Genomic DNA, 16,883 nt, shown 5'->3' with positions numbered 1-16,883 from the left:
TCACCAACATACGAGTTAAACAATGATAGACTTACAACACACGTACGATCGATTGATCCTCACGATGATTGGAATAGGTTTTAGCAAAGTAAAAGCAAGACAGCAACAGCAAAACAGGCACGCTAGTAAGAAAACGCCCATATATAACCATATTCTTCTGTGAAATATTGCATTATTTTCTATACTAAGCTAACACTAGCCCACATCAATTCTAACAAACTCTCAGAACACCCCGTCAGTCCGAGAAATGCGAACAACAAACCCCCCAAAATCTGAATTGCACCCAATTGTGTGCAGCTCTTGGCGAAATAAGTGATAAATAAAGGCAAAATTAATCAAATCCGCGTCAGTTAGTTGTTTTTCGAATCGCAAACTCATTTGCGATGATTTAGTTCTTTTTAAACGTTATGAGTTCGAGTTTTGGTAAACGCTTTCAAGAGTAACACACTAGGACGATGATGATGATGATGATGATGATGATGATGTTTAAGAGTAAGTGAACAATCGCAGACGAGCGATCACACAATCCGCTTCTTATCGTTAGTCAAAACCTAGCTTATTAAGTTCACGTTCGTGCGCATGTAAATCCTTATTTATAGTTCAATAGCTGATAGTACTTAGGATTAAGAATGATTTACTCCATTTAAGTATAAGTTTACGTGTTTAAGTTGGCCCTCGCTGTTTCCCGCTCATCTCATGTACCATAATTATGATCCTCGCATGAACAATCTCTTTTGGTTTGATTTTTTAAGTTTGATTTTTTTTTCTGTAGATAATTTAGGTATTTTGTCTATGCTGTGTAGTTTTGCAATTTTTAGATGTAAGCGATGCAAGTTGAAGATAAAATGTGTCTAACAAAGCCCTACTCCCCTTTGTCTCATTCCGTCGCAGATGATTACCACGGTATCAATGGGAACGTTTCGCTCGATCGGCGAAGCGAGATCGTGCAATCGCCGAACCGGTACGAGCTGGCCCTGGGCACGGCGGATAAGTCGAACAACAATTCCCTGTCCCGGGGTGAAACGGGCAGCTACGATCTGGGCAGCGCGGAAGCTCGAGCCAGGAACAACAATGGCCACTTCGGTGGCAGCAACGGGGGTGCGCTGCACACGGTGGACGAGAACATGATCAACAACAACTACCAAAACCAACAGCCCTCAGCCACCAACGGGCAAACGTCGTCCGGTGTCGGTCTGGGCAATGGCAACAGTGGCACGCTGCGCTCGATCGACGAGGAGATGCGCAAGAAGAAGTGGCCGACCGATCGGGCCTACTTCCTCGCGAAGGAGCTGCTCATGACGGAGCGAACGTACAAGAAGGATTTGGACGTTATCAACACGGTAAGGGAGGGGGGGAGGATTGGAAGGTGCAAGGAGATCGCCTTTGAGTTGGTGGTAATAATATTGATCTCTCTCTCTCTCTGCAGTGGTTCCGCGAGGAGCTTACACCGGAAGATTTGGAAAATCTTCAACCTCTGTTTCAGTATTTTGAGTCGATGCTGGAGCATCACAGCGTCTTTCTGCGCGATCTCGAGCATCGGATATTGCTGTGGGAAGGGCGCGGCGGTCACGAAACACATCGAATTGGCGACGTAATGCTGAAGAATATGGTCGTTTTGCCGGTAAGTGGATGCTTGTTCCCAAAATGTGATACCGCATTCCTAACGGAGCGTTGTCGTTTCCGTCTTCCACCAGATATACGACGAGTACGTGGAGAGTCATCGCGAAATTCTGGAGCGTCTGAACGACCTGTACGACAACGACGACAAGTTCCAGCAAACGTACCGGGAGTTTGAGCTGCAGAAGGTATGCTATCTGCCGATCAGCTACTTCATCCTGAAGCCACTGCACCGGCTGCTGCACTACGAGCTGCTGCTGGAGCTGCTGCTGGCGCACTACGGCGAAGATCACTTCGATCGCACGGATTGCCACGGTACGCTGATGATGCTGACCCGCTCGACCGAGGTGATTAGGCGCGAGCTGACGGCGTCGGAAAATCACAGCCTGCTGTGCGAAATCCAGCGCGACATCGACGGGTACGATGGGTTGGTGCAGCCGGACCGGAAGCTGATCCGGCAGGGCTGCCTACTGAAGCATTCCAAGCGCGGGCTGCAACAGCGCATGTTCTTCCTGTTCTCCGACGTGCTGCTGTACGCGGTAAAGTCCCCGGTGACGCAGACGTTCAAGGTGCTCGGCCACGTGCCGGTCCGTTCGCTGCTGACGGAGAATGCGGAGCACAACGCGTTTGTGATATTTGGCGGGCAGCGGGCAATCACCGTGAGTGCGGGCACCACGGTCGAGAAGACGCTCTGGCTGGAGGAGCTGGCGAAGGCGGCCAACAGTCTGAAGTACAAACCCCAGACCCAGCTGCCCATCGTGTCGATCAAAACATGCAGTAAGTTACAGAGCGGTCCCTCGGTGGGTGAGCAGTTTAGTGACGAATTTTGTTTGCGATTTTCAGCATCGTCTGAAGAAAATCTGGAAGCTTGCGGATTGAGCAGTGCGCTTGTGCCACCGGCCGCAGCCAGGCAGCCATCGCCTCGCAACAACACGGCCCTGCACGTGTGTTGGCATCGTGGCGTCACGATCTGTCTCGACGATCATCTTCGCTCGGGAAGGGTAAGTGTTGTCCGATCCGGAACAGAAACGAATTCGTCCGCATTTTTATTAATCGAATGAATGATGTTTCCTTTGAAATAGAATCAAATTTCGGGCTACTTGCTGCGAAAGTTTAAAAACAGCTCCGGCTGGCAGAAGCTGTGGGTCGTGCTGACATCGTTCTGTCTGTACTTCTACAAGAGCTACTCGGACGATGCGGCCCTTGCCAGCTTGCCGCTGCTCGGGTACACGGTAGGGCCTCCCGGCATTCAGGATGCGGTGCAGAAGGAGTACGTCTTTAAGCTTTCGTTCAAAAACCACACCTACTTCTTCCGCGCAGAGAGTGAGCACACGTACAATCGGTAAGGAGCGAAGGAAATTGGCTTATAGGGGTTTAAAGTGTAACTAAATTCGGCATTTTTGCTTTTCTCTCTCTTCCAGGTGGATGGAGGTGTTGCGTAGCGCCACTCAAATTCAGGAATCCCGCTCATCGCCCACAATCAACTCGAACAATCTAATCAACAATAACGGTAGTAACGGAAACTAAGTAAACGAAGGCCATCGAAACAAGTAGTAGTGACCGCGATCAAGGCGGAAAAGCTTCGACGGAGCTGGCGCACGCATTTCCCCCTCATGTATGTGTCCTCTAAAGCGTCCTGTTTTTTACATCTGCAACACGCAAAGTGCATCCTTTAAACCGTACAATTGATATGATCAATCGTATTCGTTTACTGTAAGTGTGTAAAAGCTATTTTTATGTAAAACAATCCAAGATACTAGAAAAAATCCACCCCCTCCCCTCTATCCTAATCTGATCAGACCGTTCCCTCCGTCGTTCCGCTTTTGTATGCGATTTTGCGCATTTTACGGTAAGATTTCATCATTCGTCCCGGTTCATCTCGTGAACAAACTAAAAAAAGAAAGAACATTGATTTGAAAGTGATGAGCAAATACCGGTGACTGCGGGCAACCGGGTAAAGAGAGAGAGAGAGAGAGAGAGCAGTGAATCAGACCGATAGTGGTATATTTATCTTACAATTTTTACATCAGCTGCATGTAGGAACAATTTTTAAGTGCGTTAACGATAAACATTTAAGCGAAGCGTGTGTGCGTAATCAGTACGGGAGAGACAGAGAGAGACAGAGAGAGACAGAGAGAGAATGTGTTATTAGCAAAAACAGGGTGATGCAGAGCAAAGAACTGAGGCGCGTGGACCGGGGGTGAAAAGGCAGAAACAGATTGATTATACACACTAATAAAGCAAAAGTGAGCAATATTTGAACAAAACGCAAAAACGCTTTAAAAAGTAGTTTTTCCTTTTTTTAGTATTTGTATTTTGTTTTAAATGTACATACAAATTAGACTTAACGTTAGTTAGTTAGTGCGCCAGTCCACCCACTGCGAGCTTCGTCTTACAATCCTCGTTTGACGGGTTTGGGTGCAAAGTGCACCTTGACCGGTTTGCACAGCTCCAGCTCATTGTTGGGCTTCACCGACAAACAGATCGTTATCTCAACGGTCGATGCTTCGGTCCAGACGCCGTGCGACAGCAGAACCTTCGTCCGCAATCGCCACTGCGATTCACTTTCGCCCTGCTCCGTCATGACCTTCTTCAGGTCGCGCTTGCGCGGCACGATGATGTGCACGTTCTGGTCCGGATACTTCACCTTCAGGCGCAGGTCTTGCCGCTGGCTTTGCTGCAAATTTTCCAACTCGGCCACAAACGGAACCGCAGCGATCAACCCCGCCGTCACCTTGATGACGTTCTCCGCGCTGTACGAGTTTTCGGTCGGTTCAATGATTCGTGCTTTGCACATTTTGATCTGCGGGAAGATAGAATAGTGTTAGTGAATCGAAGGCGGAAACACAACCGCGCGCACACTTACATTTGTGTTGATTTGGGGAATAACAACTGGGGCAGCCGTTTGCACGATTGGTAAAATCTCTCGATACACACGGCCCGGTTTCGGATCGCCCACCGAGGCCAGCTTGATCAAGATGGCGCTCGTAAACGTGTCCGCAATGAGCGGGGTATTTTCCTGCAGGAAGCTACTCGCATCGCTTGCAATGTGCAGCAATAGCTGGCAAGGCCCGAGGGCACTCTGCGACCGGTCCTTCACGATCAGCACCAGATTGAGGGCACTGGCGCGTAGACACATTTGCTTCACCAACAACTGATCATCGATCGTGAGGTTCGAGAAGAGATTCTGCAGCATCAGACACTTTTTGATCAGCTGCAGAAGACACTCCTTGATCGGGGCCTTGATCGAATGACCCGTGGCGGCCAGCTGCAGCTGCTCCATCTGCAACTGTGCGCCGAAAAACACGGACGTAAAGTTGGCCGTTCCCGAGAAGGCCGGATCGATCTCGGCCAAGCGATCCAAATCATCCTGGGCCGCTTTCAGCAACGCTTGCCGGGCCTGGGGAGCGGAGTAGGCGCGCTGAATGTTGCTAAGCAGCGTTTCCAGGAACTGTCTCGAGCCAGTGGACCCGATCAGATTGAGCTCCTTCGTGTCTCCGCCAACGGCTAGGCGAGGCACAAAGTTGGGCATCGTGTCACGCAGGTACGCGTAGTGTTTGATTGTGGTTTCGGGGAACAAGCTCAACATGGCTGGGAGGTGCTGGGCTGCATTGAACAGCATGATAAGTACGCACACGTACGCGGGATCTTCAACGTCCCGCTCGGCACTATCGAAGAACGGATGGTCCAGCAGTAGCTGTGGCGTGATGGACATGCAAATCTCCGGATGCTTCTGGCCCACGCGCTGCATGCAACCGAACGTCGAGAGACGATCTTCCGGGTACTTTAGCAGCACATCCAGCACTTTCTGCACAACGAGCGTGAGGCACGCCTTGGTGGACACTTTACACGCTCCCAGCATGAGGTGCAGCCCTTCGCGCACCTCCACCGAGTAATCCTCCAGCGAGCTGAGCATCGTCTCGAGCTGATCTTCGCGCAGGATAATGTGCCTCGAGATGGCGGTCAAGCTGTAGATCGCCCGCAGCCGCACCTCCTCGATTTCGTCGTTAAACATGTCGACGAGAAAATCGAGCGACGTGACCGCAAACAGCGGATTCTTGAGCGCCAGTTTGCACATCGAGTTGACCGAAGCCGTACGCACTTCGAGAAATTCATCTTCCAGCCCCTGCACCAGGGCCCCGCACGCGCCCGACGCCATCAGCGACACGGAATCGGCACTGATGACTTCCTTCGGTGCGTCGTCGGCCCACTTTTTGCCGCTCGACCACTCTCCGCTGGCGAAATGGGCCGCGCTTCGCTCGTGCAGACTTCGCTTCTTGCGCATGTTGCTCATCAGCTTCTTGTCCAGCGTTTGGTGCAGGAACTCGTCGCTCACCATCGTCATGCCACCGAGCAGCTCTGCCGCGAGCGTGCGAATGTTCATCGATAGATCGCAAATCGCAGAGCAAACCTTCCCGAACGCGTCATCGATCAGGCGCACCTCCTGCTCGGAGTCTTGCACTTTTATCATCCTGTGAAGGGAATGAAGGGGAAAATGAGCGACATAAAACTCATCTAGAAAGCGTTGGCTTTACTCACTCTTCCGGATGTCGTACGCCCAGCTCGAAAACCATGTTTAGTGCCTCCCTCCTAACACACTCATAATCGTCCGTCAGTGAGGCACAAGCCCTCGGATACAGGGACGGTGGCAGCTGCACGCCCCGCTCCCCCAGTGTCAACATCGAACGAAATGCTTGCGCACGGACACGCGCATCCGGCGAATCGGTGTACTTTCCGATCAGCTCAAGACTTTCCTTTTCCGCGTCCGAAACCAGCACGAACACGCCCAACAGCAGGATGGCATGGCGCTGCACATTGTGGCTGGGCGAGAACAGCTTCACCTTGGCGAAAAACACCATCTGATTGATGTACGCCACGGACGGGGTGAACGATTTGCCAATCTTTTCCAGCACTATCAGCCCCTGCGAGATGACTTTGGCCGATTGCTCCACCTTCAGCAGCTTAATGACCTCATCGATCAGCTGCTGCCCATCGATGCCGGTTTCGGTGGCCAGATCGGCAAACAGGGAGAGAATCTTCACCCGCACGGCCGACTCCGGCTCGCGCTGGAAGTGCTCCACCAGCTTGCGGATGGCGTCCGGAAACTCGCTTTCATCGAAGTGCATCGAGTCGGTGATTTTGAGCAGAATCTGCAGCGCATCGTTGCTGGACGCATCTTCGAGCATGTTTACGTAGGACAGGATGGAGGTAAGTGTGCCGCTGGATTTGCAGGCATTGCGACGGATGCGTTTGTAGAGCCGATGGGTTGTAATCTGGGGGACTATCGTGGCCGGTTCCTGGCAGGGGTAATGCAACACTGCAATCAATCGTTCATACATAGGAAGTAATGTTTGTGAACCTTACCGGAAGTGTGCTGATTTCCGAAATTGATCGTTTCACTGCCAGAGCCATGATTGTGGGTGAAATATATCCAATTTGTTATTAAACAGCACCATAGAAAGCGGCCAAGCAGTGCCGTTTGTTTATATCTTTGCTGTAGCCAGCAGCGATTTGACAGCGACAGTGTGTTGGTGACCGGTCCAGTCGGTTTGACAGTTTAGAGCAAAAGAATATGACCAACAATTTTTGATTATTTGCGCTGTTTCGTAGGGTAGAAAATTGGAAAAAGGGAAGAAAAAGAATAATTACGATAAAACATTAGTATTTTTCACGAAATTTAACGAATTTCAGCTTCAATTATAATGCAGGAAAAGCTACTGTCATTCTCGAGCGCTGTATGGCTTCCATGAGCCAATCTGACGTTTCCCAAACACTCATACGAGATTTCGGATGAGTCACAACAAATCGCATCGGAGCAAAGCAAAAACAACCGAGAAAAAACGGTAGTGATTCAGATAAGTTGTGCATCCGGAGCTGATTTCCTCACAGTTTGTCTTAGCCACAGCTAAACAGCTAAAACACATCACGTTCCTCAACCATGGAGTGGCTGTTCGGGAAGCGCATGTCGCCGGACGAGATGATGCGGAAGAACCAGCGGGCGCTCAACAAAGCGATGCGCGATCTGGATCGGGAAAAGATGAAAATGGAACAGCAGGAGAAGAAAATCATTGCCGACATTAAGAAGCTGGCGAAGGAAAATCAGATGGACGCGGTGAAGATCATGGCGAAGGATCTCGTCCGGACGCGGCGCTACGTGCGGAAGTTTATGCTGATGAAGGCCAACATCCAGGCGGTGTCGCTGAAGATACAGACGCTGAAATCCCAGAACGCGATGGGCGAGGCGATGAAGGGCGTCACGAAGGCGATGACCAACATGAACCGCCAGCTAAACATGCCACAGATCCAGAAGATACTGCACGAGTTCGAGAAGCAGTCGGAGATCATGGACATGAAGGAGGAGATGATCAACGATGCGATGGACGACGCGATGGAGGACGAAGGCGACGAGGAGGAAACCGATGCCATCGTGTCGCAGGTGCTGGACGAGCTGGGCCTACAGCTGAACGACCAGCTGTCCGGATTGCCTCAGGTAAGTGCTCGCCCGAAATGGTTCCACTATCTCCACGGGATCTCCGCGTTCTAAACCGTGCATGCATTGCATTCTTGCAGGCGTCAGGTTCGTTGGCCGTGTCCGGAGCGAAAGTTCCACAGGCGGCAGCAGTGGGAGCGGCTGGTGGTTCCGGTGGAGCTGGATCTCCCGTGTCGGACGCAGATGCCGATCTACAGGCACGATTGGACAATCTCAGACGAGAGTAACCGTGTTTTCGGGCTGGCATGAACGATCGTTACGTCTCAAGTGAGCGCGACGCGCAGTTCGCGCAACGATCACGTAGCGGGTTGGTTAATATACGCTCCTGTATGTTGTAAGTCATTAAGGACGATAATTTTGTTTGAGCTTGTTTTATTTTGCTTTAAATCGTAAGTTGTACTCCCCTTTTGATGCTGCTTTATTTTGTCGCAATCAACGCGAACGTGAATGTATATATGAGAATAAAGTACCGAAAATGGTTCGGCGCGTCCGGCGTCCCAAACCTAGCAAAACCTGTTGCTCTCGTAATTCATTAGCGGTACGTTTATCATACTGCTCTGTAGATGCAGTTTCTACTTCTATACCCATACAATTTTGCATCGAAACGTGTTCACAAAGTGCTTTATGTGAGTTTGAGGGGTTACTTAAATACTTAAATACTAGAGAAAGAAAACACTCCCACCAAAGGATTGATTGTGTTGCAATGCAGAACATTTTATTCGTATCCGTTCTCTGAATGATGCTTTACGAATCGCACTCGAGTCGTAACTGGAACCGGAAGTCGCTTTCTCCCCCACCCCCGGTCCAGTTCTGCTCACCAGAACACTCAACTCGCTAGCAAATAAAGTATACAATAGTTTGAACGCGCCAATAAAATATCTCTATCATAAAGTGGAACAAAAATAATACACAAACTTTAACATATTTACCTAGGCTGAACGAGAGAGTAAAAATAATGTGTTTCATCTGTATATTTGCGGCTTACGTGCTCTACTACTACTAAGTGGTGTTTTGTGTTGTAAATGTAAATATGAAATATGAATGTAGTAAACGCTATTCGCTTAGGTTGTACCGTTGTCTTACACGACTATGTTAACGATTGTCTATCCTTGCCGCGTTCTCCTGGCCCTGAAACCACCCCCTTGTGCGGCAAGCGCAAGCGGAGGAGTGGTCAGAGGACGGAAATTTGTTTTAAATAAATTTGAACTAATACGAAACGAAACAATAGCCTTAGATTAGATTGAGCGCGTGTCCGTCCGTCCACACTGCGACGACAGGATGTACGCTAGGCTGTGTATTAGCTAATGGTCCCAAAAATACGCAATCTCTCTCACACACACGTATTTACAGCTGATTGTGGAAGCGTTTTGTTTGTTTGTTTGTTAGTTAGTGTTTGAGCTTTGAGATAACAACTCAACAGAATGCTTACAGGAAAAACACAAAAAAACAGTTTAATCTCTTATAAGACATCACACTTTCAACGGATGAAAAGCGTTGAACTGAGCTTTCTTCTATCTTCTATGAATTTGATTCCCTACGAACTAATGGCAAATTTTGCGCTCGATTGCAAATAGCTAGCAGTAATTGGGTTATCTCATCAAATAATCTCATCAAATGAAGATTGAACAACATAACAAAACGGAGAAACAAATCAATAAAACACATAAATCTCAATCCTAGTGGAGCTTCTGCTAACATTACTTCTAACACACAGATAATATCGGTAACAATCTCGTTTTTTGTCTAGTTTTGTCATATTTTTTAAATTTTTTTATAGACAAACAAATAATTTTAACAAACAAATTTTAACAACCATTCTGCTATTGCTTCCAAAAACACTAAACATTTTGGCTCAACAAACTAAAATTTGGACAGTGAAGGAAAGTTGGGAACTAAAACATAAAACACTTGGGAAAGGAAATCGAGGAAGAAAATGGGGAGAGGGCGAGGGAAATTGTTCTAAAATAAACAAAACAAAACACGTCTAACGAAACTCGTTGTCCAGACAAATAAGCAATAATTGTCCTAAGAAGAAAAAAACATTCGCTAGCCTTATACATTACAGTATCCTAAGCAACTACCCTTACAAGCCTACTAATTCGCTGCGTACGTAAATACAAAAGTAAGTTTCCCGCCAAACAGAACGGTTTCGGTGCTTACACTATACACTTAACGGCTCCCGCAAACTATCCTTGTACGTGAACAACAAATAGAGAGAGAGAGAGAGAGAGTGAAAAAAACAACAGTAAGTACTCTGTGGCGGCAGTGACCGTTTACGGCGGCGTCATTACACTCGGGCTTTACACACTTAAACAAAACTACAAAAAATGGCAAGAATGTCGAGTGATAAGAAGAGTATCTCTGCACTTCCGGACTGTCTTCCGGACCGCGTTCTGCCGGCATTTCCCGACCGGGGATGAGAGGGGCCAGGCAGCGTTTTTTATCATCACAGGTAATTTTGAGTTGCAGAGTTCCGAAAACAAAACAAAAATGGCCCCTTCATCTCTCCCCCCAACCTAATAATCCCAATGCGCTATCACATTCCGACGATCGCGTCCGCAAACGCACCCACACACACACGCACACACTTGCGTAAATACACATTAAAATAGGAACAAAGTAAAATTTGTTTAGTAGGCGGCGACGGCAATGGCGGCCTGAGCTGAGTGTGCGTTCACCTGCTGGCGACAATCGTGGCAGTGTTGGTGTTGTTGTTGTTGGTGGTAGTGGTGGTGAGCAGCATCGGCGGTGATTGTGCCTGTGGGATCACCATCGGTGGCAGCGGTCCGGCCACGCTCACCACGGACAGTGTGACGGGTGTGACGGAAGCGACCGGCATCGATTGTCCTGTGCTCGGGTCGCTGCCCGCGGACGACGACGCCGCCAGTGGCGTTGACAGGCGGCTCTGCTTGCTTTGCTTCGTGACCGTGCCGCCGGGCGGGTTCTTCTGCGCCAGGTGCGTCTGGTAGTGTTTGGCCAGGTGGGCCTTCTGGCGGAAGCTTTTGCCGCAGAGCGAGCAGGCGAACGGCTTTTCGCCCGTGTGCGTGCGTATGTGCACGTTGACGGAGTACTTGTCCTTGAAGCCTTTCGAGCAGATCGAGCAGTAGTGCAGGGAGCGCTCCTTGCGCTGCCCGTTGCCGCACTGGGTCGGGCTGGTGGTGGCGGTGTTGGTCGTTGTGCTGGTGGTAGTAGTGGTGGCCAAGGACACGGTGCCGTTCGCACTGCCCGGACTCAGCATCGCTCCAGCACCACCACCACCACCACCGGCAATCGTGTTGAGGTTGCTCATGCTCGTGTTGTTGTTGTTGTTGTTGGTGAGACATGTCAGTGTGGAACCATTGTTGTTGTTGGAGTTGGCTGCTCCGGCCGCACTGTTGCTGAGAGATCGCTTGTAGGACTTCTTCGTCCGGGGCGCCTTCGGCTTGGTCGAGGAGGTCGTCGTTACTACGTCCGAGGAGGTGGTCGAAACGGAGGGCTGTCGGTTGAGGGTCGAGCCGGCGGTCCCCGTGGGAGACAGGACGCCCAGCGTGTGATGTTGATGGTTGTTCGCACCCGGCATCAGGGCGTTGGGAGGGACATTGGCACTGCATCCGTTGCCCATGGCGGGCGCTTCCACGATGATCTCCGTGTAGTTGTTGTTGTCCGTGCAGAACTGCTGCACCTCCGTCGCTATTCGTTTCAGCTTTTCGTAGTCCTCCGGGAAGGTGGCATCGAGCGTGAAGAACATGTCGTCCACCACCACTGTTCCGGGGCCACCCGGTCCACCAGCACCAAGATCCGTCACCTGTCCAGTGGATGCGACCAACTGTTGCTGATGTTGATGCTGTTGATGTTGCTGCTGCTGCTGCTGCTGCTGCTGGGAGGTGGCCGATTGGTTGGTGGAAGCGGGCGAGTGTAACACCGACTCGTCGTACATGGTGCTGGCCAGCGTGGAGTCGGCATAGGCGGCGAGCGAGTCGTTCGGATCGCCGCCCGAGTACAGCACCCGTCGCAGCTCCTCGTCCTTCATGTGACCGGTGGCGGGTAGCACGGTGATGGTCCCGTTGGGCAGCGGCAGTCCGGTGCCCTTGGTGTAGCCCTTGCCCTGTAGCGCACTGCGCAGCAACGATTCCGCCGTGTCCTGCTGTATCACGTTGTGGTCCGACATTTGCCAGTCGTTGTTGTTGTTGTTCTGGTACGCCAGCACACTGTTGGGGTCAAGCAGCTGGCTCGACAGGACGATGTTGCTGGACGTAACAGGCATCTGCTGCTGCTGATGCTGCTGAGATTGTACTTGTTGAAGTTGAGGTTGTGTGTGGGCGTGGTGGGCCGCATGTTGCTGAACTAGCTGAAGATGTTGATGTTGCTGCTGCTGCTGCTGCTGCTGCTGATGGTGCGGATCTTCCTTTGCGTGATGATCCGTCCCGAAGCCACTGTCGTCGTAGGAGAAGCATTCCGTCTTGACGTAGCCCGGGAATCCGCCCAGAATGGTGTCGAGATCGAGATTGGAAGCGGGAGCTGTTGGTTCCGACCCATTTGGGTCCTTCCGTAGTACCCACGGTTCCGGCGCTCCATTTAATACTGTTAGTGTGTAGATCTGTTGTGGATAAAAAGCGAAAAGGTTGTTTGGTTGTAGAGAAGAACATGGAGAGCAACTGGTAATGTGTTGGAGAAGTGCATGCCTCATACCTGTCCATCTGTATCGGCAACTTGGTTGTTGAGTGCTCCATTGTTGCTGTTGTTAGTGTTGCTGTTGGTGGCATTGTTGCTGGTGCTGTTGCTGGTCGGTGCGCTGGCAGTGTTGCTCTGCTGTATCCAACAATAGCGATTCAGATCCTCAAACATGGCCGGATCCAACCGGTTGGCATCTTTGTCCGGACCCCAGAACTGGTAAGTGGAAACACAAAAACAAAATACATAAAACCGTTATTAGTTTGATGGTCAGACGGAGATCTTAATCTGAGAAACATTCCCTAGTAGGGAAACAAAACCATGTCTTGCGATTAGCGATTGTTCGGGAAGGATTGAATTAATTAAAAACGAACGCCACCAGGTCGCTGCAGGTTTGATCACTTATTGATTTATGGCCGTGCGAGATGTACCTTGAACACCTTTATTGCACATATGCCGGATGAGCGATGCATTCGCTGAAACTAAGGGGAATAACGGAAGGATTTTACGACGATTGGTGCTGCAGGTTGTTGCATTGCGAAACGGTCACGATCGAGGCTCGTATAAATATGCTGATGAGTGTGGTGTTCGGAATAAAATAAAAACTAGGGAACATGGACTAGCAGGTCGTGAGCATTAGCCAACCTGGAAGATGCCGATGATCGTACACGTGCAAAGTGGTTGCAAAGAGCTTAATTCGGTCGCTGGAAAAAAGCAAGATCGCTTTGCAATTTCAACCACTGCTCTATAAAGCCCGTGCATCATACAATTTGAGCAATATGTAAAATTAAACGTGCTGCTATCTATTTTATTAGGCTTTACCAGGTTCTGACCAGCGATCGTGTGCAGAGTTGCTTGAGAGAGTAGCAATTGGCTTGAACGGCTTAAGACAGCTTCAGACCGTTTCGGAACTACCTCCAGACTGGTCGTGGAAGCGGTAAATTACAGACCCACTGGAGCCGTCCAATAACTGGGTGCAATTTTTACAACACGCGTGCAAGGCACGGGGAGGGATATCGCTTTCGAAAGGCTAGAAATTGAGCTTCTTAGTGGGACGCATGGGGTGGGAGTACGAAAATCGGGACTTATCGATCAAGATAGAGGTCGGCTCCAACAGTGGTCTGGCCTTTCGTTGACGGTGAAAATGTATATTAAAAAGATGTTATCGGTGGCTACATTAGGCCTCGGTGGCAGAAGAGACCTCTGTCTTCTGTGCGTGCTTAGAGGAAGTTGAGATAGTAAAAAAAAACTTAGTAAATCAAGTTAAAAATAGCAAACGCTAAATCGTTAAACTTTAACGACAATTTATTCGCATTCGCATTCCACACATTGGTGTAGTAGGTGTTTGCGGGAGCAAGGTAACCTGATGCCTCACTCACTACGAGGGTGGTCGTAACTGGCCGGTGCACGGAGCGGTGCGGGAAGGAAGCGGTGCTTTAACTATCCGCCCGCCGTCGGCAAAGCGCGTTTCCTTCGAAGCTAATGATCGCGCGCACCGGTTTGCACGACGAACCCCGGTTTAGTTTCGCGTTGCTGATTTGCTAATAAATCTTACCATCCCGAGCCTCCACTCCCACTGCCACCCTCGAGGGCTCCATGGGCACCAACGCCGAGTGGTCGAGAAACGTCGTTGAAAACGGTCTACGGACTTTCAATTTCATCCAAAAGTCATTTCGCGCTTCCCGGAGTGGAGTGGCGGGAAAAGGCAGCTCGAAGGGGGAAAAAACGGCCACAGAGAGGGGAGGGGTTAAGGGGGGACCGCTCTCGGCAGACGATTATACGGCGGTACAACAACGCATACTGCGCGTTAATTGATTGACGAATGCGAACGGATCTATTTGGGAACGGGTTTGCGCGGAGCGAGGATGCTCTCTCCTGCCGTGCGGTGCGTCGGCGGTTGATACAAGGCGGCTGATTAGTTGCTGGTGCCGGTCCGCTTGTATGCTGCCAGTTGGACAGTTGGACGAAGAAGTCGTGCACTTGCAGCGCCGCATCGGCTGGTGGCCCTGTGGCCTAATGGCACTAAATCATCATCACTCAAGCGATCTGGGCGGGGGAAGAGACAGAGCGAGAGAGTGAAGGCGAAGAAGAGCGTGTAGATAACGTCGCGTTAGAGTGAGGTTCACAAGACAACAGAGAGCGAGAGCGAGAGAAGGAGGGAAGATGCTAAGAGCCTGTTAGACCTGTTGCTGGATACTCAGTTCATCGTAAACCAACATCATTAAGGGCAAATAAAGCCAAGGAATCACGGTCGGCACGGTTTTGCGGCCCAAAGGACTTGGGTGCGTGCGTGGGCACGAACCCGGCCATTGCCCGGGCGTCCAGGATTAGGCGTTTGGGTGTACATGGCGACGAACAGGGAGTTGATAGCGGCAGATACAATCGCTAAGAAGCGCCTGTCATACGTTTCGGGGGATACGAAGGGGAAATGTCATGCAGTGCGCTTATCGGTGATCTGCGATCTCCGACCCATATCTTGCTCACCGATCGCACGGATTTGTAACGATCGGTTGACAATCGGTGGCACCGTGCGGCGGTCAAACGGTAAGATGTCTTTACTTCAGTTGAGGCCGGGAGTGACACTACACGGATGGGTCATTAAGTGATGGTGGACATGTTAGGAAGCGTCATTTGAAGATTGTGTGTGTGTGTGTGTCGTCCAGAGAACGGTGAAATGGAGTCCAGATGGTTGATGGTTGGGTGTATTAACTGTTTGACGTTCGTTTAGGGTTGGCTGGAGCCTTCCAAGTGAAACAAATAGCTCCCTTACACTCACACACTGTTTGTGCCACACGGTGGGCATGGCTTTGGCTTTAAATTGGCAAATAGCTCCCCAGCCACACGAGTCCGAACCATGAATCAAAGCACAGCCCAGAAATAATTAATTTATTCATTAGCAGACACTCAATCAACTGCGATGCGAGTTTTGCACCGCTCGCGAACGCTTGAGCGTTTTTGATGAAGATGACATAACGCGCAGATGCAATCGGATCGGATGGTTTTCCACCGTTTCTGTCATTTTCCGGCGAATCGATGCGTTCAGTCGTAAAACGGTGCCGGGGCCCTATTAAAGCAAACCGGAGCCGCATAATAATAAAGATCGTTTCTGTTACGAAAAGCATTTGAGCCTTCCTCGCCATCCCCCCTCCACCCCTTGCGGAGCGGTAGACTGATCAATAATGTTTCACTGATGAAGAGCCCCCGGGAAAAGGGAGGTGAGGTGAGTTTCGTTTCAAAAATCGATCACACACCAACTGATCTTATCTTGAACTGGCCGCAGATCGCCCCGGGGGCTTCGCTGGACGCACGCGCGCGTACCATGAAAGCGCCTCTGGCTCTGGTGTGCGAGAAGCGTTGGAAAAACCTTGTGCGTTGTGTTTTTTTTGCTATGTTTCGTGATTAAGATTAAAATCGTCGTGCCAAAAAGAGGGGAGCAATTCGGGCATGCAAGACACCACGGGGCTCTGCGCAGAGGAAAAATTGGCCACAGCAACGAACCTCCAAGGCAGACAATTTAATTCCGTCCCGAACGGCGGACGATGACGAATGCCCTGATGAATTTGAATCTGCTCTGTGGCCCACCAAGCTGGAGGGCTGGGGTAGCGAGTGCAGCCCAGGTAGTGAGGAATGGAGCAATAATTAAATTAATTAAACTGTTAACGATCGGCCCGAGCGATGCGGCTCGGTGCGTTCTAAACTACGCGGCCGCCGCGATCGAGACGTCCGATAAAGTTCGAAAAAGGTTCGGACGTGTGGAGCATATTATACAACGCACGCACACGGCTCTAGAACGCATGGCAAGAAGAAGGAAAAAAAAACGCACAGGAGAGCATATTTTATGCTCGCAGGTGTGAACTATGTGCTGCCGTACGTTACAACGCGATCTAGAACTCGAACCCGGAGCGTACTTTTTATACGATCGCTTGTGAACGAAGCTTCGTGTTGTGGGCCACCGTTTCGTGTGCTTCCATCAATCAACGCGTTCGTGCACATTTCGTGACTGCAATCCATCAGGCGGCGTATAGGTTGTGTGCAGCGCAACATCTTCATTGCCTTTACTTTACGAGCCGCCACGATCGTGCTGCCGTGGTGCGGCGGATCGTTGCTGCTGCAAGCTGCCTGGTGG

At 50.3% G+C, this 16,883-nt stretch overlaps 4 protein-coding genes across 13 annotated transcripts in view; 2 read left to right on the top strand and 2 right to left on the bottom strand.

The window, feature by feature from the left end:
* The window catches only part of LOC1281890 (FERM, ARHGEF and pleckstrin domain-containing protein 2), a 29,667-nt gene extending 25,775 nt beyond the window's left edge, over positions 1–3,892 (top strand). For all 4 annotated transcript variants that reach the window (XM_061651887.1, XM_061651889.1, XM_061651886.1 and 1 more), the window contains 6 exons: positions 892–1,340; positions 1,427–1,621; positions 1,695–2,394; positions 2,461–2,618; positions 2,700–2,959; positions 3,039–3,892. In XM_061651887.1, the coding sequence (XP_061507871.1) occupies positions 892–1,340; positions 1,427–1,621; positions 1,695–2,394; positions 2,461–2,618; positions 2,700–2,959; positions 3,039–3,144 (1,868 nt within the window). In that variant the 3' untranslated portion in view covers positions 3,145–3,892. The remainder of the gene's footprint in view (positions 1–891; positions 1,341–1,426; positions 1,622–1,694; positions 2,395–2,460; positions 2,619–2,699; positions 2,960–3,038) is intronic.
* A 15-nt stretch (positions 3,893–3,907) lies between these two features.
* LOC1281891 (integrator complex subunit 4) lies at positions 3,908–7,140 on the bottom strand. The gene is made up of 4 exons (XM_061651894.1): positions 6,982–7,140; positions 6,157–6,914; positions 4,484–6,089; positions 3,908–4,420 (listed from the first exon to the last, which is right to left on the bottom strand). The coding sequence occupies exons 1-4, from the start codon at positions 7,027–7,029 to the stop codon at positions 4,010–4,012; spliced, it is 2,823 nt and encodes a 940-aa protein (XP_061507878.1). The 5' UTR covers positions 7,030–7,140; the 3' UTR covers positions 3,908–4,009.
* A 210-nt stretch (positions 7,141–7,350) lies between these two features.
* LOC1281892 (charged multivesicular body protein 2a) lies at positions 7,351–8,619 on the top strand. Its single transcript, XM_321862.5, has 2 exons — positions 7,351–8,107; positions 8,188–8,619. The coding sequence occupies exons 1-2, from the start codon at positions 7,556–7,558 to the stop codon at positions 8,332–8,334; spliced, it is 699 nt and encodes a 232-aa protein (XP_321862.3). The 5' UTR covers positions 7,351–7,555; the 3' UTR covers positions 8,335–8,619.
* A 181-nt stretch (positions 8,620–8,800) lies between these two features.
* Positions 8,801–16,883, bottom strand: part of LOC11175862 (homeobox protein 5) — a 102,677-nt gene continuing 94,594 nt past the window's right edge. For all 7 annotated transcript variants that reach the window (XM_061651899.1, XM_061651896.1, XM_061651897.1 and 4 more), the window contains exons 6-7: positions 12,776–12,973; positions 8,801–12,683 (exon numbers count right to left, since the gene is read on the bottom strand). In XM_061651899.1, the coding sequence (XP_061507883.1) occupies positions 10,782–12,683; positions 12,776–12,973 (2,100 nt within the window). In that variant the 3' untranslated portion in view covers positions 8,801–10,781. The remainder of the gene's footprint in view (positions 12,684–12,775; positions 12,974–16,883) is intronic.

Source organism: Anopheles gambiae, chromosome 2, assembly GCF_943734735.2.
Source record: "Anopheles gambiae chromosome 2, idAnoGambNW_F1_1, whole genome shotgun sequence".
NCBI lineage: Eukaryota > Metazoa > Arthropoda > Insecta > Diptera > Culicidae > Anopheles > Anopheles gambiae.
Note: the sequence above shows the minus strand (reverse complement) of the source record. Positions and strands in the feature narration are given on the sequence as shown.

What these genes read in the sequence shown, in the direction of transcription:
- LOC1281891 (XM_061651894.1), bottom strand. Translation starts at nt 7,029, where the DNA reads ATGGCTCTGGCAGTGAAACGATCAATTTCGGAAATCAGCACACTTCCG. An exon ending in CGGAAATCAGCACACTTCCG is followed by an intron (nt 6,915 to 6,981) that starts GTAAGGTTCACA and finishes TACCCCTGCCAG; the next exon opens with GAACCGGCCACGATAGTCCC. An exon ending in TTCCCCAAATCAACACAAAT is followed by an intron (nt 4,421 to 4,483) that starts GTAAGTGTGCGC and finishes ATCTTCCCGCAG; the next exon opens with ATCAAAATGTGCAAAGCACG.
- LOC1281892 (XM_321862.5), top strand. Translation starts at nt 7,556, where the DNA reads ATGGAGTGGCTGTTCGGGAAGCGCATGTCGCCGGACGAGATGATGCGG. An exon ending in AGCTGTCCGGATTGCCTCAG is followed by an intron (nt 8,108 to 8,187) that starts GTAAGTGCTCGC and finishes GCATTCTTGCAG; the next exon opens with GCGTCAGGTTCGTTGGCCGT.